The following is a 25,823-nucleotide window of genomic DNA, read 5'->3' as shown; positions in this document are numbered from 1 at the left end:
GACCATTATTACCACTATTATTCAATATTGTACTAGAAATGCTAGCTACAGCAATAAGAGAAAAAAAAAAGAAATTAAAGGAATTAGAACAGGCAATGAGGAAACAAAACTATCACTCTTTGCAGATGATATGATGGTATACTTAGAGAATTCTAGAGAATCAAATAAAAAACTACTTGAAATACTTCAAAGTTGCAGGATACAAAATAAACCCATATATATCATCAGCATTTATATATATAACCAACAAAGTCCAGTAGCAAAAGAAAGAGAAACTCCATTTAAAATAACTACAGACAATAGAAGAACTATATGAATACAAATGCAAAACACTTTTCACACAAATAAGGTCAGATCTAAACAACTGGAAAAATATTAATTGCTCATGGGGAGGCCAAACCAATATAATAAAAATGACAATTCTATCTAAATTAATCTACTTATTCAGTGCCATGCCAACCAAACTGCCAACAAATTATTTTATAGAGTTAGAAAAATAACAAAATTCATCTGGAAGAATAAAAGGTCAAGAATATCAGGACATTTAATGAAAAAAAAATTGAAGGAAGGCGGTCTAGTTGTACCAGATCTCAAACTGTATTATAAAGCAGTAATCATCAAAACAATCTGGTACTGGCTAAGAAATAGAGTAGAGGATCAATGAAATAGTTTGGGTACATAATACAAAGTAATAAATGATCATAGTAATCTACTGTGTGGAAAACCCAAACACCCAAACTTCTGGGACAAGAGCTCACTAATTTGACAAAAAATGCTGGGAAAACTGGAAAACAATATGACAGAAAAAAGGTATAGACCAAAATTTACACAATGTACCAAGATACGGTCAAAATGGATACAAGATTTAGACATAAAGCGTGATACCATAAGCAAATTAAAGGAGCAAGAAAGCTTAATCATGAAATCTATGGAGAAGGGAAGAATTTATGGCCAAAAATAGAAGATAGAGAACATTACAAGATATAAAATGGATAATTTTTATTATTTTAAATTAAAAAGTTTTTGCACAAACAAAACCAATGCTACCAAGATTAAAAGGAAAGCAGAATCTGGGAAACAATTTTTAAAGCAAGCCTCTCTAATAAAGGTCTTGTTTCTCAAATACATAGATAACTGGATCAAATTTATAAGAATACAAGCCATTCCCCAATTGATAAGTGGTAGAAAAATATGAACAGGTAGTTTTCAGATAAAGAAATCAAAGCTATCTATAGTCATGTGAAAAAAATGCACTGTCACTACTGATCAAAGAAATGCAAATCACAATTCTGAGATATCACCTCAGTCTTATCAGATTGGCTAATACAATAGAAAAGGAAAATGACAAATTCTAGAAGGGATATGGAAAAATAAGTACACTAGTGCATTACTGGTTGTGTTGTGAACTAATCCAACCACTGTAGTGACACATACTATAAATAAAAAAAACTCAGAATAAAAGCTAACATTAACTTTTCCTAGAAAAAAATGACCTTATCCATGCTAACTAGAGACCAAGAGATCACATTATATGCAAATCACCAAAACATAATACTAGATTTGAGTACTGGGAAGCCAAAAACATTACTTAAATTAAATTTGATTTATCAAGGAGGAAGTAAAACATATAACTGAACTAAGCCCAAAAGGTTACAAAACTTTGCATACCCTTTGACCAGCAATACCACTACTAGGTCTGTATCCCAAAGAGAATTAAAAAGAAAAAAGTTTTCATTCTTATATATGTCATGAAAAATACTTAATAAATTAGCTACTCAGTAATGAAGATGTTACTCATATAGCTCAATGGTCTACTGAGAAAGATTATTCTTCATAGAATCAGGGCGATCAGAAAGCAACAACAACAAAACACTACTTACGCAAAAACCGGTCGAACGGCATTGCTCATGTTCCCATACGTTGCTCGGCCCAGTAATTCTCTGAAACAGTTTTCAGCCAACACAGCAGGGTTTTCCTCTTTGTCACCTTCTGAAGGAGAGGAAGGAGGGCCTATTCGACTGATAAAGAGGAAAACAATAGGGAATGAATTAAAGACTCTCCATCACCAATTTCTGACTGTAAAGTATAATACAAGTATAGCCAAACCTCATTATTTATGAATTCCATTATTTGTGAATTCAGCGACTCACTAAAATGTATTTGTAACCCCAAAAGCAATATCCACAGAATTTTTGTGCTCATTCATTCACATGCACAGTGCAACAAAAACTCTGAGTCACCCGATACTCATATTCCAATTTGAAGTCGAACAAGGTAACGCTGCCTTTTTTGTTTCAACTCTCATACTGTAAACAAGTATCATTTTCACTGACTTCTGAGGCCCAAGTTTTTCATATTTTTGTGCTTTTTGTTGGTTATTTCACTGTTGAAAATGGCTCCCAAATACAGTGTTGAAGTGCTGTTTAGTGTTCCTAAGTGCAGGAAGGCTGTCGTGTGCCTTACAGAGAAAATAGCTGTTCATTCAGGCATGACTTAGGACATGAGTTCAATGTTAATGAATCAAAAAACATGGTATATTCAGAAAAATGAAGAGGAAATTCATCAATCTGTATGTGAGGTCACTCAAGAAAGGGCTAAAGTAAATATTCTGACCAGAGGCTCACAGGAACCTATCCCTGTAGTTCCTTTAGAAGAAATAGTTCAGCATTTGCTAACTGAGTGCTCATCATGACTCTATAGAACATACTGCCACAAATAAGGAGAATCAACTGTAGATTTTAAGTAGAAACATACCACAAAGGTGGATGAAAAAACATCTAACTACTAAGAGAAAGCAAAAATGATTAACTCTTCTTATTTTGCACCTGTTGTCTTGGCCAAAGAGTAAGAAATATTGACTATAAAGGATAGAAAAATGGCTAAGTGGGAGTTGATACCCAAGACAAGTCAAGAGAAAGTAAATAAACTCCTAAGCACACCGTGATAAAGCCAAATCATACAGACCAGATGAACTGTATCTCAAGGTAGAAAAAGAACTGGCAGTTATGATTGCTGAATCACTTAGTATAAGTGATCTTTAAAAAGGCAGAGAAAGTACTATAAGATTACAAATGGACAAAAAATTCCAGTGCTGATAAGAAAGGAAGATAACAGAGCCTGCAAACTATAGATCAATAAGCTTGACTTTGATTACTCCAAGAATTCCAAAATAAATGAAAAAGATGGTTAGCGAGACCTAAAAGTGAAAGTGAACCCAAAAAATCAGCATGACTTCAACAACAAAAAGAAGCACAAATGCTAAGGTACTACAGTGAGGGTCACAAAAGACTTGGCAGCTTCTATATATAGGAAGAGTTATTAGAATACATTACTCCAAAAGGGAAAAAATATAGGCTTATAACTTAATCCTACAGAGGGAAAAAAAGACTTTTATTAGAATAGAGGGCTCTCAAGCATTTCCAATAAAAAGTCCAGAGCTGAGCAGGAACTCTGAAATATAAAAAAGCCAAACAAACAAACAAAAAAAAACAACAAAAAACCTTATAAAGGTAAATTCATTTGAGCACTTAGAAGGAGCTATATGATAACAAGTAATATTAATTAAAATACAGATACCATTTACATAGCACTTTAAGGATTGCATGGTACTTTTAAAAAAATTTCATTTTACTCTCACTACAACCTTGGGTGTTAGGTGCTATTATCTCCATTTCAGAGATAAGGAAACTTAGACAGAGGTAAAGTAACTGGAACAAGCTCACACAGCTAGTTAAGTGTCTGAGGTAGCATTTGAACTTGGATCTTCCCAATTCCATTTAGTTGTAATACTCCTGCAATGGTATCAAACAGAAACAGATCTCTGCTAGCCCACATAATAACTTAGTTATTTACAATATCTATGTTCTAAGATATTTTTATTTATTTTGTGAAACATTTTCCAATTACATTTTAATCTGGTTGGCTACATATTGATACCTCTGTCCTATAGACAATATAGAAGAAACAAGTGGCTTTTTAGAACCTTAGCCCAAATGATGATAGCCCAAAGAGATCAAAAAAAGAGAAAAATAACTCATTTGTGCAAAAAATATTTGTAGCTCTTTTTCCGGGTAGCAAAGAACTAGGAACTAAGGAGGTTCCGATCAACTGAAGAATGGCAAAAGAAAGTATGGCAAATGATTATAATAATATCATTGTGCCATAAGAAATAATGAAATGGATGGTTTCAGAGAAACCTGTAAGACCTGTATGAGCTGATGTAGAATGAAGTAAGCAAAACCAGAAAAACTAGTAACAACATTATAACAATAAACAACTGTGAAAGACTTAAGAACTCTGATCAAGATAATAACCAAACATGATAATTCAAGAAGTCAAATAATGAATACCCACCATCTGACAGAGAAAAAATGGACTATATAGGCAGAATAAGACACACATATTTGGACATGGAGAATGTAAGAATTTGTTTTCCTTGATGGTGCATATTTATTAAAAGTTTTTTTTTTTTTGCCTTAGGTGGAGGAGAGAAAGTAAATGCTTATAAACTCAAAAAAAATTTAACAAAGAACTTTAAACTTCCCACCCCCAAAGTTTACCACATAAGTGATTACTCAGATTCCAGTTATATTTTTATAGTTTACATAAAAATGTCAATCTTAAGAAATTTTATACAGTACCTGTCAACATCCTCTGTTTTTTGCATGTTAAATAACAGAGATGGAACTATCTTATCCATATGCTGTGGTTCCCATATAGTTGCCCGCAACTCATCATTAACTGTTTTGCGAACCACACCCTGAATTCCACGTATCCCAGCTATGCGGATTCTAGCAAAAGGAAAGAGAAAGAATTTTAATTCTTTTTTAAGTCAGAGAAAGAAAAGTTAGGTTTTTTTTTTGGCTTAGCTAGGAGACAACAAATATAAAAAACAATAATCATACCTCAAAGTTAACAAAATGTAAATATCACTTTCCACCAAAGTCTAAGTCACAGCACTTCTTAAACTATGGGTTGCAAATGGAAAAAGCTTAATAATCCCTGGCTAAGACATCAAATAGTGATATCATGAAGATTTATTATATATTTAAAATAATTATTTGATAAATCTTTTTTAAAATCATAATTAATGTCAGTTTTTTAAAAAGAGAAACAGTGTATGCATGTATGATTATGAGTATGCATGTGTAAAATTTTCCAATGAAAGAAAGACAAAACATATTACAAACAGTACAAAGGTCTAAGTTAATAATGACTAGACCAGGAGTACTAAGTGATCTAGAGTCGTTAGATGTCTAATTAAAAGGAACATGTTTTCTGGTTGCTGAGTAAAATATGAAAAGTTATGAACAGGTCTTCCCTGTGCCCAGACTCACCGAATGCTTCCCTCAACTCTCTCATAAAGTATTATCATAAAGTAATCTGTCCCCAACAACTCTCCACTTCTGGTAATTTAAAACCTCAAAATCAAACAGTCCACAGGATAACTATACCCAGAATTCTACCCAAAATGTTCTCTCAAAAGTAGCCAATGACCTTTACAATGACCAATTGATAAAGCCAATGACTTTTACTCAGTCTTCATCTTCCTTGACCCCCTTGCAACATTTAACATTGTTGATCACCATCCCTTCTTTCTAGATTACTTTCTGGGCTTCCACAACATTGGTCTTCACAACAACTCTTGGGTCTTCTAAAAGGTAGAGATCGAATCTTCTACCTCTTCCCAGTCTCTAAATGTAGGCTCTGTCCCCAACCTTTGTCCATTCCCCTCTGTCTTAGCAACATCTATTCCTCTACTTTAGTGATCACTTCTACAAGGATAACCTCAAAAACTCTCTCCAGCTCAACCTTTAACATTTCTTTAGTTCCATATACACATTTTCAATTACCCACTGAAATTTTTTTAATGTCCTGTCAGCACCTTAAATTCAGCATGTCAATTTCCAGCCAAGGCAGAAGAGACAAACCATTTAGGTCCCACATACCTACTCTAGGAAAACTCTACAATTCACACTAGGCTGAAGAGAAAACCAAGTAGTCTAATGAGACAACATAGTTATTTCTACCTCCATGGGGCTAGCAGCCAAGCCAGTACCAGTAGAGTAGCTTCCCAGAAAAACTAAAAATGGGCTTAAAACGTGTAGCCTACAAAGTTCAGTGTTCAAAGGTAGCTAGATCATAGTTCTCCATTCTAATTATGAAATGTTATGATTATTTTTTTTATTTTAGACTTGAATCCTAAAACTTAAAATACATAATAAGAAGAGAAAAAGAAACATTATAAACTTAAATATTAAAACTATTTAAATATAAAATAAGAAAAGAAAAAAAGTCATGTGGACAGCAGAACTTAAGAGAGGATTCAAAACATATAGCAATAAATTTCCATTTCAAAAAAATCTATATTAAATACTACGCTTTATGTTGAAAGCTGTCCATCTTTGCTTCCTTGTAGGTTTTCTTCTCTGTTATATACTTTTTTACTTTACTCTTTTTCCCCCCCTTCCTTTCCACTCATGCTACAATTAAGCATGCATATGTTTATATATGTACACATGTATATATATATACATGCATGTGTACATATATAAACATACTTTCCTTAAGAGATTATACTCATGATCTTTTTATGTTTGTGCATATCTCTTATTTCCTATCCCTTCTGACTCCTCTACTTTACTTCTACTCACTACCTTGCCCTCCTATTACTTAACCTATCCCCCCACAAAGATCCCTCCCTTATCCTTCTATTCTCATAAATCTAAACACCCTTTTATATATCCCTTTGACCTATTCCCTCACTCTCCCCTTTAAAGATCCCCCCTCCCTATCCCCTTAATGTTTTATTTCTTTCTAAATTTAGAAGACTTTTATACTCTTTTAGATGTATATGTTCCTTCTTGACCAATGAAAGTAGGTTTCCAGAACTACCAGCCCTCCTCTCTCCTCTAATTCCTCAGTACTCTGTATCAGTTCTTCCTCTTGTACTTCATCTGTAAAAGAAAATTACTCTTTTTAGATGTTCCTGAATGGTTTTACTTTTTGAAGTCATGTCATGCTCATGTCTACCCCAATCTTTCTTATGAACTACCCAATTACTAAGAACAATCTTAGCCATATGTTTTATATTTTACATAAGTAAGAAGTAAACAGGCTGTCCTTATTGAGACCCTTGTAATTAGTCTTTGTACCTTAGTACGTTATATTTCTCTTGGTTCTTATATGTCAAATTATCTATTAAGTTCAGGTGTTTTTTTTTTGTTTTGTTTTGTTTTTAACAAAGTCCTGAAAGTCTGACAATTCATTAAAAGTTCATTTTTTTTTCCATTCAGGATTATGCTTAGCTTTTATGAGATTTTCATCCAGAAGCCCAATTCTTTTCCTCTTTGATATATAGTGTTCCAATATCTGTGGTCTTTTAGTGTTGCACTGCTAAGTCCTGTGTCATTCTAATAATGGCACCACCAGATGTAAACTGTTTTTTTCTTATTGCTCATATTATTTTATCCTTGAGCTGGGGGTTTCGGAATTTGACTATAATATTCTTACAGGTTTTACTCATAGTATCTCTTTCAGGTTGTGCTTGATTGGTGGATTTTTTCCTACTTGTACTTTCCTCTCTTGTTCTAATGCTTCAGAACAGTTTTCTTTAATTATTTCTTGTATTATTGTATCAAGAATTTTTTTTTGATCATAGCTTTTAGGTAGTCCAGTTATTCTTATGTTTTCTCTTCTGGATCTGTTCTCCAGATCAGCTGTTTTTCTTATAAGATGTTTCATGTTCTCTTCTATTTTTTTCCTTCTTTATATTTTGTTTTATTATTTCTTGATCTTTTATAACTTCATTGGCTTCCCCTTGCCCAATTCTAACTTTCAAGGAATCCTTTTCTAACTGGTTGACCTTCTTTTCATAATCTTGTTTTTCTTGGATTCTTTTTTTTTTTTTTTTAGTTTTTCCTCAATCTCTCTCATTTGATTTTTGAAGTCTTTTAAAAGATCTTCTATGAATTTTTTTTGAGCAGGTGACCATTTGACATTACTCTTTGGGGCAGAAGTGGATTTCTTTGCTTCACTATCCTCCTCTGAAGATGAACCCTGGTCTTCTCTATTCCCATAGTAACTCTCTACAGTTGGATTCTTTCTCCTTTGCCTGTGCAGTTTTTTTTTGTAATAGCTTAATTTTTGTAATCACCTCTAGTAATGGGGTATGGAGGGTGGTACCTCTGGCCTCAGATCTTCCTTCAGTTCTGACCCTAAACACAAACCAAGACTTCCAGCCTCCTGTAAGTGCCCCCAGCCAGTGGTGTTCCTGCCTCACTGCTTCTGTACTCACTGGGTGTATGCTGGTACCTTTCACCCCTGCCATGTCTCCACAGTACAGCTGGGCCTCGTGTTCCTTGTCAGCAGAGGTTCCCTTGATCTTCCCTGGCTCAGACTCCCAACTCCCCTCACTGCACCAGAGTTAAAGTTCCTGTGGTTAGGGCTGAGGCTGAGGCAGCCTCCCAACACAGCCAACCCCAGGGCTTGCTGCTTGTAGTTTAAGCAGAATGTAGCCTAGAGGTATCTACTCTTCACAGGAACCAAACCTTACCCCAGGATTTTTCTTCAGATCTTCTCCAATTGTCCCAGGAGGAACCCTGTCCTACCCCTTCTTTTATTTATTTTTACAGCTCTATGTTTGTCCTGAGGCACTGTTTAATCAAGGAAAATCTTGAGAGCTTGGAATTTTCTGACCCACTAAGCCATCTTCCCAGAATCCTCTCCTGAAATGTTATTACAATATGACCCCAAGAGACAACATGGATTAAATGAGTTTTTGGAGTATGTTGGCAAATTACTAATTCACAGCATTATTTATAGAGGAAAATATGTTCAGTTACTTCATATAAACAAAGTTTTAGAACATATCCCAACATATCTGGCTGCATATGCATTAAAAAAAACATTTAATATGTTACAAAAAGCTTCAGATGTAAATTTAGAAGAGAGAAATGTACACTATAACAAAATATAATTTTTTAAAATATCTTGAGGAAATACATATAATAAACTATCTATATGTAATTATGCACTGTAATATGGAAGTAACCAAGTTTTCAAAGGCTATGATGAAAGATCACACACTTTCTCAAGTCTTATATCAAATAATAAAAGGTGACTGGGTGTCCATACTAAACTCAGCATGAATATAGTAACTCCCCCATTGAGGGAGTGGAAGGCCACCAGGATACCTAAGGAGGAGTTAACTGGCCCAGGTAAGAAATGAAACAGGTAAAAGAATTCATGCTGATTAACAGTGGTTTCAGGTCTAGGAATAGTGAGCCTAGGTCAGATGGGGAGACTCTGTCTCAAAAACTCGTAATAATGATAAATTCCATTTTTAAGATAATGATGAATTTGCCTACAGGTATCACATTTATACTGGATTCACAATTACAGCATTAGGTTGAATATATTAAATATCAGTTAAGAGAAAAAGCAACTGAAAAAAAACCTAGCTATAGAATCAATGAGTGTTCACTGACTAAATTTTAATATTCTATAAATTTAAAACAAAAATTTGAAGAAATTAAGCACGTATTATGTGCCAGACACTGGGGATGAAAATACAAAAGTAAAGTCCCACTTTCAGGGACTGTACATTTGATTACACACTCTTTTGTTTTGAATGTTTTTATTAGTTTAACTCTAAAAAGTCCACTTGAAATACAACATTAGCTGCAAATAAATAATGAAGAATCTACAGAGATTTGGTCAGCAAAATGGTCTAAATGACAGAGTTGCTGTTGTTCAATCATTTCAGTCATGTCCAACTCTTCATGACCCCAGTTGGGGTTTTTATCCACTAGAATGGTTTGCCATTTCCTTTTCCAGCACATTTTACAGATGAGGAAACTGAGGCAAACAGTCACATAGCTAGTAAGCGTCTGAGACAAGATTGGAATACAGGAAGATGAGCCTTCCTGACTTCAGGCCCGACACTCTATCCAATGTGCCACCCAGCTGCACTGAGCACTATCTAATAGAGGACTGCACTACAAATTAGATTTAGAGGTTACGGGGGAAAACTGCTTATAAAGCATCCTCCTATAAATTTCTGAATTAGCAGTACATATTATTAAGACCTATTATTAATATACCTTTCAGAATGCAGCCTCTCTTTGAGAGTCTAATCATTCTGCATTCCTTAAAGTTTAACAAAATCTTAAAAGTTAGTCAAAGCAGATATTCTTCCACGTAAATTTTGCTTTGGCTTCCTACTCATGCGCAACCCTATGCTGCTTAAGGCACTGTTTGTTAGGTGACAGTCAAAGGAATACAACAAAAGCTACATCCTCTTAATAATGCTGGCCAAAATGGTAAGTGGCAGTAGGTGGCCACATCAAATAAGAATAAGGTAGTATCCTCAATTTTGGGGCATTACAAGTAGCCTTTGAAGTGCGTCCACAGACTTGAGCTACCTAAACTCCCTATGTCTAGCCTAGACTACCATTTCTGAAAGCTATGGCCAAGGTAAGTAAATCACCTGGGAGTTGTTTTCTATAAGCAACCATTCCAAGAAATTTAGACTGATGTTTCCCCTACTTAGGCCTCATCTAAAAGATTTCATTTTAAGGAATGAAATCATGGATTTCAGATCTGGAATTAGAAGATGGAAAAACTAAGCTAGAATTTTTTTAACAATAAATTACAAACATCAAAATCTCTAAAGTTCATGAGATTTTTATTTATTCATTTATTTTATAGACATCAAAAGTGAAACACTGATCTTATTTCATCATTCTTTAAAAAATTTTTAAAATTGTGTATAATCTAAAAGCCTAGAATGGAGTGCTAAGTTATGAATTAAAGAATTTAAACACTGAATTTCACTAATATAAATACTAAAAACCCAAGTTGGTAAAAACACTAATATTAATTATATTACATATAAATGCACTCAGACAAAATTATGTTTCACTAGGGGGAGCTAAGCAACAACAAAAAGACCCCTTCCATATGATGTTTTCTTTTAAAAGACCTTTAAAGGCTATCTTTTATTATGTAGATCTATCATTTACATCACTTTATATGAGATCTTTGTTTTAATGAGCAATAGTGAAATACTAGCTTATAACCTTATTAACCAATGTTATAGGCAAGAGAAAAACTACATACTGTACTACGAATATTTTTGCTTTATTTCTATGACAAAGCAAATAAGCTTGAAAAAATAAATATTATCAATAATAACAATGACAGCTAGTATTTATATAATGCTTTAACATTTGAAAAGCATTTACACTATGATCTCATTTTATTCTCACAACCATAGGAGGTAAGCGTTATTATTATCCTTATTTTACAGATGAGAAAATTGAGGCAGACAGTGGTTAAGTGACTTGGCCATGATCACAAGGTTGTAAGTGTCTGAGGCCACATTTAAACTCAGGTCTTCCTGACTCCTGATCCAGTGCTTTTATCCACTGTACTACCTAACTGCCTTGAAATTAGATTTTGCAAACACATTCTTTTGATACTTTTCTTCCATTCCAATGTGATGATAACTGTTATTTGAAGAGTTTAAGACACTCAGCAAAAAAAAAAAAAAAAAAAACAATAAGAAAAATTAATAAAATAACTATCATTTCAGATATAAGAAGAGGATTTGAATCGTGGGTCATTGGAGACACCTTGCAAAAAGCAATTAACAAAAAAGATTATTGCATAACTTAATTATAAAGTTTTAAGATTCTGAAAGTATCAGAGTCACAGTTTCAGAGCTGGAAAGATTTAGAATTCATCAACTTCAAACGCTTTATTGTAGAGTCAAGGTTAGCTGTAGAACAGACAGGTTATATAATTTTTTTTTTTTTTTTTGGCTAGGCAATGGGGTTAAGTGACTTGTCCAGAGTCACACAGTTAGCAAGTGTTATGTGTCTGAGGCCAGATTTGAACTCATGTCCTCCTGAATCCAGGGCCGGTGCTCTATCCACTGTGCCACCTAGTTGCCCCTAGGTTATATAATTTACTCAAAGTCACAGAGCAAGTTTATTGTCCTGGCATGAATTAGGGTATTGACTCCCATTTCAAAATTTTTTCCCAATAACAATTTGGGATTACTATACAATCACAAGCTTAGATTTCAAGACACAATCTCCAAACCCCACTATATGGCTGAAATGGCTCTCTCCAAAGTGACCAACACTTTGCTAACCATCAAATGTAATGGTCTTTTGTTAGCACTCATCCTTCTTGATCTTTGTTGTTTTTACATTGTTTAAGAACCCTCTCTCTTCCCTTGGTTTTAATGTTATTGCTTTCTCATGATCCACTTCCTACCTGAACATTTACTTTTCAATTTCATTTGCTATATCATCTTCAACCTGAACAAAAAGTATGAGTCTCTCATTTCAAGGCCTGGTCCTGGGTCCTCATCTCTTCTCTCTTTTTAAAAATTTTTATTAAATTTGAACTTAAATACAAAAGGACCAAAAACACATGTTCAAATCCAGCCTGAGACACTTATTAACTGTGTGATCCTGGACAAGTTGCTTAACCTCTGTTTGCCTTAGTTTTCTCATCTGTAAAATGAGGATAATAATAGCTTCTATTGGTGGTTGTCGTAATATTTGTAAAGTGCTCGAATGAGGAAATATTTGTAAAGATACAGTGCTGGCACATAATAGGTGCTACATAAATGCCAGATATAATGACAATGAAGAGGATGATGATGAATATTACCATCTATCACCTGAGCCGGTGCTGGAGGGAGGAGAAAGATTTCAACAGGCCAATATGTAGAAAGAATACATTACAGGCATAGGGAATGGGCTAGAATAAATATAGAAAGGCTGGAAAGGCAGGATCCTTCAAGGAATAGCTAGCAGTCCAATTTTCACTGCAATGTAGAGCATATGAAAGAAGAACACAAATAAGACTGGTAAGGGATAAAATTGTGAAAGGTCCTGAATACCATAAGAGAAGAAACAAAGTAAGAATACTGAGAAGGTGGGATAGTGAAAATTTGACTATTGGGAAAATCAATAAAGATTTTGTGGAAGAGAGAGCGTTAGAGTTGGTTTTTAGGGAATGGAAAGAATTTCAAAGGTAGAATGGGAAGAAGGACATTTTTCCAAGTAAAGGGAACAGCATGAGCAAAAGTACAGAAGTGGGACAATTTGGAAAGAATGCAAGGGAACTGTATAGTATAGCTGTTGTCCTTTGCACTCAAAAAGGACCAAAATGAATTCATTATGTTGTGTTCAAGGTAGTGTGTCCAACTGTGCCTGATCAGACCAATACGAGCTCAGCAAGCTCTATTACAGCTCAAACACAAATAGTCCATATGGACATTTGTAGTGAAGATGTGCATCTCACATTTCTTTTGAGCCACTGCAATTCTGCTTTGCTCATAGGGCACAGTGCCTTCTTTGATGCAGGCATGCAATGCTGGATAGTTCTGTACCAATGTCTGCAATATCTCACAATCAAAACCTAAGTTCTTTAGCGAGACCTTGAAAATGTCCTTACGTCACTTCTTCTGACTTCTGTGTGAGTGCCTGCCTTGTATGAGTTCTCCATAAAATAGTAAAGCAAACGTACATTTGGCATTCAAATAACATGGCCAGCCCATCGGGGCTGCACTCTCTGCAGCAGAATTTAAATGCTTGGCAGTTCAGCTCAAGAAAGGACCTCAGTGTCCAGTATCTTATCTTGTCAGATGATCTTCAAAATCTTCCTAAGATAATTCAAATAGAAGCAATTCAGTTTCCTGCATGGCACTGGTAGACTGTTCAGGTTTCACAGATATACAACAATGAAGTCAGCACAATGGTTCTACGGATCTTCAGTTTGGTAGGCAGCCTAACACCTCTTTTCCCTCACACTTTCTTTTGAAGCCTCCCAAACACTACGCTAACTCTGGCAATGTGTACGTCAACCTCATCAATCTATACGTACATCCCTAGAAAGTCTACTGGTAAGGTAGGTGAACTTACCCAGAGCAGTCGAAATTTCTCCATTTGCTATAACTGATAGTTCCATGTATTGATGGTGTGGTGCTGGCTGGTGAAGAACCTCTGTTCTCTTGGTATTGTTAGGTCAAAATTAGTACAATAGTAGAGAATCGATCCATATTCTATTGCATCTCTACTTCAGAAGCTGTACTGAGTGAATAATCATCTGAGAACAAAAAAGTTGCACACCAAGAGGCTTATAGCCTCTTCAAGTTAAATAATTTACCATCATTGCAGTAACTGACATTAATGCCATTTTTTCTTCACTGAAGGCATCTGACATCACTGACAACATCCTGTTAAAAATCATGGAAGCAAACACAAAGCCTTGTTTCACTCCATTGGAGAATGGGAAAGTGCAAGAGCATTGTCTATTATCCAGAGCCCATGCAAGCATGTCGTCATGGAATCACATGCAATAGTGATGCACTTCTCTGGGCAATCAAATTCTGCCGTAATTTTCCACAAGCCCTCACGATTGACAGTAGCAAAGACCTTCATTAGATCAACAAATATTGTGCACCTGGGATTTCTTCTGATGTTGTCAGGCAGCAAACACCATATCAACCACTCCTTGGCCCTTTCTGAAGCCACAATGGCTATCAGCATAGACGACCATCTTCCAGGTCATCTATGATTCCAGATCACCCTATTAAGAAGGACCATGGCAAGAATCCTGCCAGCAATGACCAAGAGAGAGATTCACCTGTGATTGTCACAGGGCAACCTATTTCCTCTTCCTTTAAAGAGATGGATAATGAAGGCACTTTTTTTTTAAGGTAATGGAGGCATTCTTGAACTCCTGGAGGATAAACACTTCTTCCCATATAACCCAGAAAATTGCAGTCAGCTTTTGTATCAGCAGTGGACTAACTGTCTTGTAAATTTCAGCAGGAATAGAATCAGCACCAGGTACTTTGTCACACAAGAGGAACCTAATGGCATTCAAAACCTGTTCTTCAGTTGGAAGTTTAGCTGGAGAGGGATTAATTTCAACCTGAGGTATACAATCAGAGGCTTCAACATTGACTGATAAATGGTCTGCTGAGAACACTATGGAGTGTTCAGTCCATCTCTCTAGGATTACGTCCTAATCATTAATCAATGTGGCTCCATCAGCACTGAGTAACTGAGAGGCACCATAGGTCCTTGGCCCATAAATAGCCTTTAGGGCATCATAAAAGTACTTTGGATTATTACTTTCAGCATAGAACTGAATTTCATCTGCCTTCTTATTGAGCCAAGAATCCTACATCTCTCTAAGCTTCACTTGTACTTTACTTTTGATGGAACTGAATCCTGCCTTCTTAGAGATCAATGAACTATCCTGCTGGTAAATCCTGTGGAGTTCTTGTTTTTCATTTAGTAGCTTCTGAATTGCCTCATCATTTTCGTCAAATCATTCTTGATGTTTGCAAGTGTTCTGACCCAGATGAGCAAATGCAGTGATGTGCACCAAATCTCTGAAAGCTGCCCGCTGTTTTCTACTCCACTGTTGCCAACTGTGTATTGGCTCAACTTTCCCTTCACGTTAGCAAAAAGTTCAGCTCAGAGAGGTACTCTAGTTTATTGACATTAATTCTTCTGGTAGTCATTTTGCCTTGGGGCTGGTGGGGCCGCTGTTTTTGCTGAATGTGAATATTTAGCTTGGAGAGTACAAGTCTATGATCAGTTCAGCACTCTGCGCAACACATTGCCTGCTGGTAAACCCTGTGGAGTTCTCAATTTTTGTATAGCAGCTTCTGAATTTCCTCATCATTTTCATCAAACCAATATTGATGTTTAAAAGTGTTCTGGCCCAGATAAGGAAATGTAGTGTTGTACACCAAATCTCTGAAAGCTGCCCGCTCTTTTTCTGCTCCACTGTTGCCAACCATGTGCTGGCTCAGCTTTCTATCCAAGTCAGTAACAAACTGGTCACCCATGGAGAAGTGTTCTAATTTGTTAATATTAAGTTTTCCAGTAGTTGTCTCGCCTTTGGGCTGCTGCTTTTGTTGAATATGAATGCTGAGTTTGGAGAGCGTTAAGTCTGTGCTCAGTCCAGTATTCTGCACTGAAGATTGACTTTGCCACTATCACATCTATCTGTCTCTTCTCTTTACAATGACATAGTCTATTAAATGTCAATGTTTGCTGCAAGGGTGCATCCACAAAATTTTACAGAGTTTAGGTAAATGGAACACTGTGTTGGAGATAAGGTCACTAGCCACACATATCTTCAGTAGCAAGTAACTATTACACTGCTGCTGTCCATTCCTCTCAAGGACTCCTTTCCATGCATGTCTGCTCGTCTGTGCCTACTCTAGTATTAAAGTCACCCAGAATCACAAGTTTGTCTCCTTTTTCTTTGACCTCATCAGGGTTCATCATAGTGAAAGGATGATGATGGTGGCATGGTGCTTACCTTCAAGTGGCAATAATATTGTCACAAGACTGTCATTCACTTGTTTTGGGAGCACACAAGCGCTTGCTGACTAGATTAGTTTCAATTGCAAAACCTACACCAGCTTCATAACACTCCCCATCACAGTAGTCACTTAAAAAAAACATGTATCCAGCTCCAACTTCAGTAAGTTGGCCTTCATCTACCATTGTTTCACTCAAGGCTACTTTTTGAAAGAAATGCCGGTTGAGTTCTCTTGCAACAAAAGCTATTCATCTTTCAGGTTTACTGCATTTTATGTTGTGCATCAGCATGCGCACATTCCATGTACCATTAGTGAAAAGAATCATCTTCAGTAAATTTTTTGTACTTTTTTTTTGTGTGTTTTGACCTCAGGGTAAGAGCTACATCTGCCACAGTAAGCAGGCCAGGCTTAGGTTAGGTATAGCAGACAATTTTTAGGGCAGCTTTTCCAGCCCCTTCCTCATACCTGCAGATAAGAAGTACAGTCTTTAAAAAAGGCTGCTCAGAACTGCCAAATCCCACTGCTGCTTCAGTCTAGTGAGAAGATGACCCTATCAAATGGGCTGCCTGTATGCAGGGTTGAGACTACAGTTCCCAATGTATCCAAACTTGCTGCTTCTCCACTTGCCCATTGCCACAGGACTTTAAGGTAATCAAAAATGGCAAAATGGTATGAGTGATGTCTTTTGACTTGTGCATAAGTTGGATTTAAGTGAGGCAGAGCTGTGCAAAGTCCTCAACCTCATTCTCTCTTCCAGTCATCTGATACCAGTGGGCAAAAAGTCAAGTGGCAATGGCCCAGGATGCAGTGGATGACCTTGGTGTCTTTGATGTCTAACCAAGCTCTAAGTGCTCCACAATGCTTACTTCAGTGGCCTTCATGGCCATTGGAACAAATTGTTCTCAACTGCCCTTTCCACTGGAGGAAGTCTTCACATGCTTGTGATAGAGAGCCCCCTAACTCACCAACGGGTTTGAGGCTCTTTGGCTACCCTCAACCTGGTTTAGCCCATCTGCCAAAATAGTTTACCAGGGTATGGCCACTGCACATGCTTCAGCTTCTTAGAGCCATGGATGAGAGGCTGGTGGCTGGTTGACACCAAAGGTGGAAAGCAGCCCTGAAAAGGGGTTGGCAACATTCACATCAGCAGTACCAGTCTTCCCTGAACACCTGTATACCCCAGGGGAACAGTAAATAGTTTAGTATAGCACATGTGGAAAGAAGCACTAAGAGGTAAGGCTGGAAAGATTAGGTAGCATCAAATTTTAGTTAGCCTTGAAAGCCAGGCTAAGGAGTTTGAAATTTACCAGGTAGACAATAAAAAGAGATTTTGGGCAATAGTGAAATGATTAGAACTATATATAGAAAGTGTATTATAACAGTAGTGGGAGGAAAGATAAGAGGAAGAATTGAAAAGATAGGAAGGCTTAATTATTAGAAGACAATTGCAGTAGTCCTGGTAGGTAACCATAAGGCCTGGAAAAAGGGGGTTGTCAGGGGAGATTAAGGAAGACTGAGGAAAACAATTGCCAAGCTAAATATGACTTGACACTATTCTGTTCAAAAATCTTCAATGGCCCTTTATTGTCTCTAGGATAAAACACAAATTCCTTTGTTCAGCAATTAAGGCCCCTCACAATTCAACCCATCACTTGCCCTTCTGGGCTTACTTCATATTACTCCCCCTTACTCCCTACACATTCCAATAAAATTAGATTACTGTTTCCCTTACGTGGAGCTCCATCTTCCACTTCTCCCCATGCTTTTCTGCATACACTATCTGCCATGCCTAGTATGTACTACTTTTTCACCTCTGCCACTTTGAAATTCTAGCTACCTTGAAGGTTCAATCTTTCCTAACCTGTTTTCCCCCTCCAATATCTCCCCAATTTTAATGATTCCTGAAATCAAGAGGACATTGATTTTGAAGCATTACTTGCCATTCAGATTACTAAGAAATTCCCCTCCCTAAAACAAACCTCAAATAATACTTAGCTTATCACTTCTCTAAAGCACATATCTAAATGCAAAATGGCATATGATATTTGCCAAGTGTTATACCCAGCTCCTAGTTTGAGGACTCTTATAAGTATAGGGAATATGCCTTACTCTTGAATAGGTATCTTGTAGCTATTTGTTGAACACACTTATAAGAAAGCTACCATTTAGAGATAGTTAGATTATAGGTCTTCAAAATTCCTTTAAAGTTTGTTATGCAACATAAGCATGAATGAGAAATCCATGATCTTAGATGATATTCTATTAAAATTCAGTAACATAAAAATGATACATACTCTCTCCGTATTTCTGGATCACTATGACAGGAATGACACATGGCACTGAATCGAGAAACGAAAAAGTCGTAACGTCTGTGATAAGATGGTGTGTCTTCTTCAATATTTGCAAATTTGACAAACTACAAAAAATAAAATGGCACCAATAAGTACTTTTGTTATTTCTTCAAAGGCCCAAAACAATTTCTAAAGTTTTTTTTTTATATTATTTCCCTGTATAATTCTATAAGCATCAAAAGCAAGGTAAGACTAGAATAGAAAACTGTTCAACAGAAGAGAAGGTCCTTTTTAATATCAATAATGAAACTTTAAAGAATAACATTAAATAATAAACAGTAATATTATTTATGAAATATGAGTAAACTATTCTTCAAGTATAAAATTGGTAGTTTGGAATTTTTGTATGTTTCTACTCATGATGCAACAAGTGGAAACAGTCATAAGTTTAAACAGAAGTGACAAATTAGATATAAAAAATGTCAGCTATTAATTATAATAACAACAAAAATAATACAAATAACAAAAAAAGTAGTAATAATAATGATAAGAGGAAGAATGGCTTAGAAGATAGAGACCTGACCTCGGAAATAGGAAAACCTAGGATTAAATTCTACCTTTGACACAGTGTCAAAGACCCTGTGCAAGAGCCTGAGCAGAACACTTAATCTCTTGGTACCTCAGGCATTTCTCTTAAGATTATATGGGTGCAAAGAAGGTATCTATCTACATTGGTAGAGGAAGATTCCTTAACAGGCAGGTGTTAATAAAAATCACAGATATGGATCAAAAATTATTACTACTGAAAGGAAGATTAGCCTGAAAGTAAAAGTTAAGCAAATTTATATCGTATTCTTCTCTAGTAACTTAAGATAATCACATGTATGAGAGTGTGTGTGTGTGTGTGTGTGTGTGTGTGTCTGTACAAAAAGAGGCAATGGAGCATGGGCACAGACCCCCAAGATTTCTTGAGATGGTTTTCCATATCTAATTAACATTCAGTTAACTAAGGTACCATTATTCAATGAATCATTTCTTACAATATATTATGGCATCTCAAAGACGAGAGTATTAGTAACTCATTTATTTTAAAAATAACTCATCCAAACAGGCTCTAAAACAATGAGTTATGGGAATCAGTTAAGAATTTATAGGCATTTTTGTACGGGGGAAAAACAATGAAAAACTAAAATAAACCTTACAATAAATTTAATAAAATTGTACTTTGTAACAGCAGTCTTTAGAAATATGCCATTCCTTGAAATCTGTAATTTCAGAGAATTTGCGAGATATCACTTATGAGTATTTTAGAGGAACACAACTGAGATTATACTCCTGAGAATATACCTTCTGAAAATATCAGACTATTAATTTTTTTTAACAAGAATGTTTAGCTGTAAAACCTGTATTCTATCTTTAAGGTTCTGTTTTTTGTTTGTTTGTATTTTGAAAGAGAAAGGCAAGAAAAACTAGTTCATCTTAATTTATTCAAAGTTCTAAATAATGATGTGGGTTCCCAGAGATTCTGAAGGATGGATTACTTTTGGAAACAGCCAGTGTTACCCTTGGATAGTTAAATGGAACAGATACAGTTGCAAAGGAATATGAAGTCCTTCTTTCCTTTTGAAGAGCTAGAAAAAATCTTCCATCTTCCAGTAAGTTAGGGAACAATCTGTGATCCAACTTCTTAACCCATGTATCTATATGTGATACTAAAAATGTCTATGTCTATGCAATGGCTTAATTATCATACTTTTTTATGACAGATCTATGGAATTTAATCTTCACTTAATCTAAACCACAAACTTAGAGACTGTAAAATGGGAATAATTTTGAACTACATACTTAATACAGTGGTTATGAAGAAAGTACTATAAATTTTAAAATGCTATGGGTGATGATTTTTAAATGCTCTGGGTGATTATTTTATAAGATGTAGAATAGATAATAGCAACTATGTTTTTTCCCATCTGAGTTTACATTATAAAATAATCCCCACTCTGCCACTTACTATTTGTGTGACCTAGGGCATGTAACCTAAACTCTATAGGCCTCGGTTTTTTATCCTTAAAATGAGAGCTGGCTCCAAGCAATGGCCCCTGAAGTACCTTCCAGCTCTAAACTTATGATCCTATATGAATAGCAATATTGTACAATGATCAGCTGAGAATGATTTAGCTATTCTCAATGACACAATGATCCAAAATATTTCCAAAACACTTATGATGAAAAATTCTATCCATTACCAGAAAAACAACTTTTTTTACTTTATTTTTCTAGGATTTTTTTTTTGGTCTTTGTTTTCTTTCACAGCATGACAAATATAGAAATGTTTTATATGACTGCATACATACAAGCTATGTCAAACTGCTTTCCATCTTAATAAGGGGGGAGAGAACAGTGAGGGAGAGAATTTGAAATCAAAGTTTTAAGAAACAAATATTAAAAATTATTTTATGTGTAATTGGGGAAGGATATAAAGAAAAAAATTAACTTATCCTATGAATAACTATCTTTTAGACAGCATTGTAAAGTTTGAAAAGCACTCAACATGTTATCTTATTTGATCCTCAAAACAACACTGTAATGTAATTACAGGTATTACTAGCCCCATTATACAGATAAGGAAATTGAAGCTATTAAGTATCAGGAGGCAAATTTGAATCCAGGTCTTCCTGAATCCATATCTAGTTCCCTTTTCACTTACACTATGCTATCCCTCTTCAAATTGTCAACAGCAGTCAAGAAAACAGCAACAACAATTCTGCAAGAAAAAGGAACAATTTCCTACACTCTCTGAATACTTCCATTTACTTCAATGCCTTTGCTTCAAAGGTGATTGCCAAAAGAATATAACAGGTATATCTATTAAAGGAATAAAGAATATGAACATGACTTTAAAAAAAAATTAAAATTTATATTTTTTATTCACTCATACCAGTCATTCATTGTTCGAAACATAAGAATTTGTCCCATCCATTAAAATGGATCAGATTTCCAGTAAATAACAGTAAAACATGCTTAATATCCAGTTTTTAGTACACAATTTATTCAACAAAATTAAGCACAACCAATTTAAGTAGAGAATTATTTTGGTTCATGATTTTTGTGTGACTAAAGAAATGAAACACAGAGTAAATTCCTTTTTTCCAACTAGAAATCACTTCTCTTTTGTATTTGAAAAAGAGATGCTAAAAGTGGAATTTAAGTTCTTAGAAGACCCGAATTCCTTCATTTTTATCTTTCTTTCCCTACAATCTACCAAAGCACATTGAACTGAACTGATAGCCATTATTCTGGCCTGGTACAATCAGATGAGAATGTTAATTGTTCTCTTCACACTTGGCAGTGTCCAGTTTTCCCACTTAGAACACATCTTCAAAATTATAATAGGGACAAAAGGGAAAGTAGAACATCCTTGACAACTAATTTGTAAGGAGCATCTACTATGGGCCAGGCACTGTGTGAGGTGCTAGAGATAAAAATATAAAACAATGAAACAATCATCACTTTCTAAGAACTTGCACTCTCTCAAGAGAGAAAACATGTTCAAAAATAAATACATACAGAATAAATTTAAGATAGTTGTGGAAAACAAGCACTAACAATTGAGAATATCAGGAAAGCCTTCATGTAGAAGGTGGTACTTGAGCTGTATTTTAAAGGAAATGAGGGATTCTGTGAAGCAAAGGTGATGAGAGAGCATGAGTGACAGGTGAGAATGGCAAGAAGGCTAGTGTAACTAGACTACAGGAAGGTAATTAAATATATAATGAAGCTGAAAAAACAGACTGGAGCCTCGTGGTGAAGAGCTTTAAAAGTCAAACAAGAGTTTATTCCAGAGGTAAAGGGAACCATTGGAATTTACTGAGCAGGAAAATGACACAGATCTACATTTAAAGAAAATCTCTTCGCTATGTAAAGGATGGACTGCAGTGGGAAGAGGCTTGAAGCAGTGAGACAAATCAAGAAGCCCATGCAATAACACAAATGAAAGATGATTAGGACCAGCTCAAGTGATGATTGAGTTAAGTAGAGAGAAGGAGCTGACAGAAGATTTGGAGATAGAAATGGCAAAACCTGGCAACTGATGAAGAGGTGAAGATAACATCTCGGTTTCGTATCTAGAAAACTAGAAAAACGGTAGTACATCCAACAGCAACAAAAAAAAGTAGAAGAGTGGATTTGGGATTTCTAATACACAGAAAAGTAAATTTAAAAGTACATATAATTTTAAGACAAAAAAAGGGCAGAACAAATGAAACTGTATGTTGAGAAATAATAAAGAACAGGCTTGGCCTCAAAGAAAAGATACAAGATACATTCCCCTTATCTTTGCAAAGATTTAAAGGGTAGTCCACAGGTGAGAAACACTGCACACAACATGAAATCATTTCAATGCATTGATAGTTTAATTTTTTTATTCCTTTTTAAAAAAAATAACAAATTTTATTTGAAGAGATGGTTCTTCAAGGATAGGGGGAGGAAAGAATATAGATGTAAATGTAAGCCATGTTTTAAAAAATGCCAACCAAAACCTTTGCTTTTTTAAAAAGACAAGGATAAGCTTCCAGGAATATAATGGTAGTGTCACTGTATAAACTGTTGCCCTTGAACTGCTAAATCTCACGGCCATTTCTCAGTCTTCATTGTTTTCAACTTGTCTCTGCAGCTATTAAATTATCAATCACTCCCTTCTTGTGAATATACTCTTTTCCTCACGCCTTTCAAGACACTGTTCGTTCTTCAGTGAACCAATGAGCATTTATTAAATACTTACTATCTGCCAAGCACTGCTAAGCACTGGGGATACAAAGAAAGACAAAAGACAATCCCTGCCCTCCAGGAGCTCACATTTCAATGGGGTAGACAACATGGAAACAACTGTGTACTAACAAGCTATATACAGGATAAATAGGAAGTAATCAAAAAAGGGAAGGCCCTAGAATTAAAGGGAATCAGGTAGCAGGTAGAATTTTAACTGGCACCAGGAAAGCCAGAATGCAGGGATGAAGAAGAAGAAGAGTGTTCCAGGCATGGAGCACTGCCAAAGAAAATGCCCAGAACAGAGAGAAGGACTATCTAGTTCAGGGAATTGCAAGGAGGCCAGTATTACTGGATCAAAGATTACATGAGGGGTGAGGAATTATTATTAAGAACTTTTGAATGCCAAACAGAGGATATTTCTATCTTGAAGGTAATAAGAAGCCACTGGAATTTACTGAGAAGGGGTGGCATGGTAAGCTACTTTGGCAACTGAATCAATGATTAACTACAGAGAGAGACATTTGCAGGCCTATCAGTGGACTATTTCAACAGTCTAATTATGAGGTGATAAGGGCATTTACCAGAATGGTGGCAGCGTTGGAGGAGAGAAGGGGGCATATTTAAAAGATGTTGTAAAGGTGAAATCAACAGGTCTTGGCAACAGATTGGATACAGGGGGAAGAGATAGTGAAAAGTTATGGATGACTCCTGGGCTGCATGCCTAGGAGGATGGTGTTGCATAATAAGGAAGTCTGGAAGCAAGGAAGGTATAGGAAGAAAGATAATGAGTTAGCGGCAGTCAGGTGGGATAGTCAATAGAGTGCTAGGCCTGGAGTAAAAGAAGATCTCAGTTCACATTCAGCTTCAGACACTTACTAGCTGTGGGAACTCAGGAAAGTCACTTAACTGCCTGTTTTGATTTTTTTTTCAACTGTAAAATAGAGATAATAACAGCACCTCCTGCCAGGTTGTCATGAAGACCAAATAAGATATTTGTAAAGCACTTAGCATCTTGCCTCGCACATCAGTAGATACTATATAAATACTAGTTAGTATTATTAGGTGAAGATGAAGAAATGGGAGACTGAGAATGAGCAGTCACATACAGATGATGAGAAGCAAGAGAGGGTGATGTCCTGAAAATCTAGAAGACAGTATAAAGAAGAAGGGAGTAAAAAAAAAAAAGGAAGGGAGTATCACCAGTGTTAAAGGCTGCAGAGAGATCAAGGAGGATGAGGACTGAGAAAAAGCTACTAGACATGGCAACTAAGAGATCATTAGTAACTTTGGAGAGAGCAGTTTGGGTTTGAATGATAAGATTGGAAGCTAGATTGTAGACAATTAAGAAAAGAGTAAGAGAAGAGAGAGGAGGGGACCAGTTGTAGACAGCCTTCTCAAAGAGTTTAGTCACAAAAGGCAGAAGAAATATGGGATGATAGCATGGATGGAAGAATCAAGTGAAGGCTTTTTAAGGAAGAGATATGGACATGGTTGTAGACAGCAAGGAAGCAGCCAATAGGGAGAGACTGAAGATAAGTCAGAGAGTGCAGAAGATAGAGAAGGCAGTATGCTGGAGGAGACAAGATGGAATAGGATCACTTGTACAGGTAAAGCCGTTTGTCTTGGCAAGGAGTCGGGCCATTTCTTCATGTGAGACTGTTTAAGGAGGAGACTGTGACATAAGGCATCTGAATGAAATAAGATGAAGAGAGAAGAAGTTCATGGTAATGGCCTTAATTTTTTTTTTTTTTTTTTCGTAAAATATGAGGCAAGGTTCTCAGCTGACAAGATGGATCTAGGGGGAGTCATGGGAGGTCTGAGGAGGGGTAAAAAGGTTTGGAAGAGCTGATGTGGAGAGTGGGATAGTGAGCTGATAAGTGAGGTGTAAAAGTACTGCTTAGTAGGGCCCAGTTGAGGTTATATAACAAATTTGTAGTGGACCCAGTCAGAATGGTTGCATGATTTTCTCCACCATTCAGTAGCATGTACATATGAACAAAGGCAGTGGACAGGTGGAATGATAATATATGATAAGAGACTCCAGAGGAGGGAACAATGTAGAGTTGAACTGGTTTGCCAAGTGGGTAAGATGGAGAAAGGAGGAAAGAATGGTTAGTGCAGGGGTGATGGCCTAGAAGATAACAGAGGGGTTGAGGCACTGAAGGTCACAGTGTGAATAAAGAGCAAGGTTTGATAAAGGAAAACAGAGGGAGAGGTAGATAATAAATAAATTATGTTCAGATGAGGAGATTTTGGAATTCTTGAACATGGAGATGGTATGTTTATGTACATTTATGGCGAGATCAAGGGTATAATCATCTTTGTCTGTAGCTAAGGTAGGGTAGAACAGCAGGTTATGAAAGTGAGTGGGTCAAGGAAATGGGAGGTTACGACAT

At 36.0% G+C, this 25,823-nt stretch overlaps 1 protein-coding gene across 2 annotated transcripts in view; it reads right to left on the bottom strand.

The window, feature by feature from the left end:
* Positions 1 to 25,823, bottom strand: part of EFR3A (EFR3 homolog A) — a 163,023-nt gene that overhangs the window by 82,601 nt on the left and 54,599 nt on the right. For both annotated transcript variants that reach the window (XM_027845506.1, XM_027845507.1), the window contains 3 exons: positions 18,664 to 18,785; positions 4,641 to 4,790; positions 1,881 to 2,018 (listed from right to left, as the gene is read on the bottom strand). In XM_027845506.1, the coding sequence (XP_027701307.1) occupies positions 1,881 to 2,018; positions 4,641 to 4,790; positions 18,664 to 18,785 (410 nt within the window). The remainder of the gene's footprint in view (positions 1 to 1,880; positions 2,019 to 4,640; positions 4,791 to 18,663; positions 18,786 to 25,823) is intronic.

Source organism: Vombatus ursinus, unplaced genomic scaffold (assembly GCF_900497805.2).
Source record: "Vombatus ursinus unplaced genomic scaffold, bare-nosed wombat genome assembly UNPS02014973.1, whole genome shotgun sequence".
NCBI classification, from domain to species: Eukaryota; Metazoa; Chordata; class Mammalia; order Diprotodontia; family Vombatidae; genus Vombatus; species Vombatus ursinus.
This window is presented reverse-complemented; position numbering and strand designations above follow the sequence as displayed.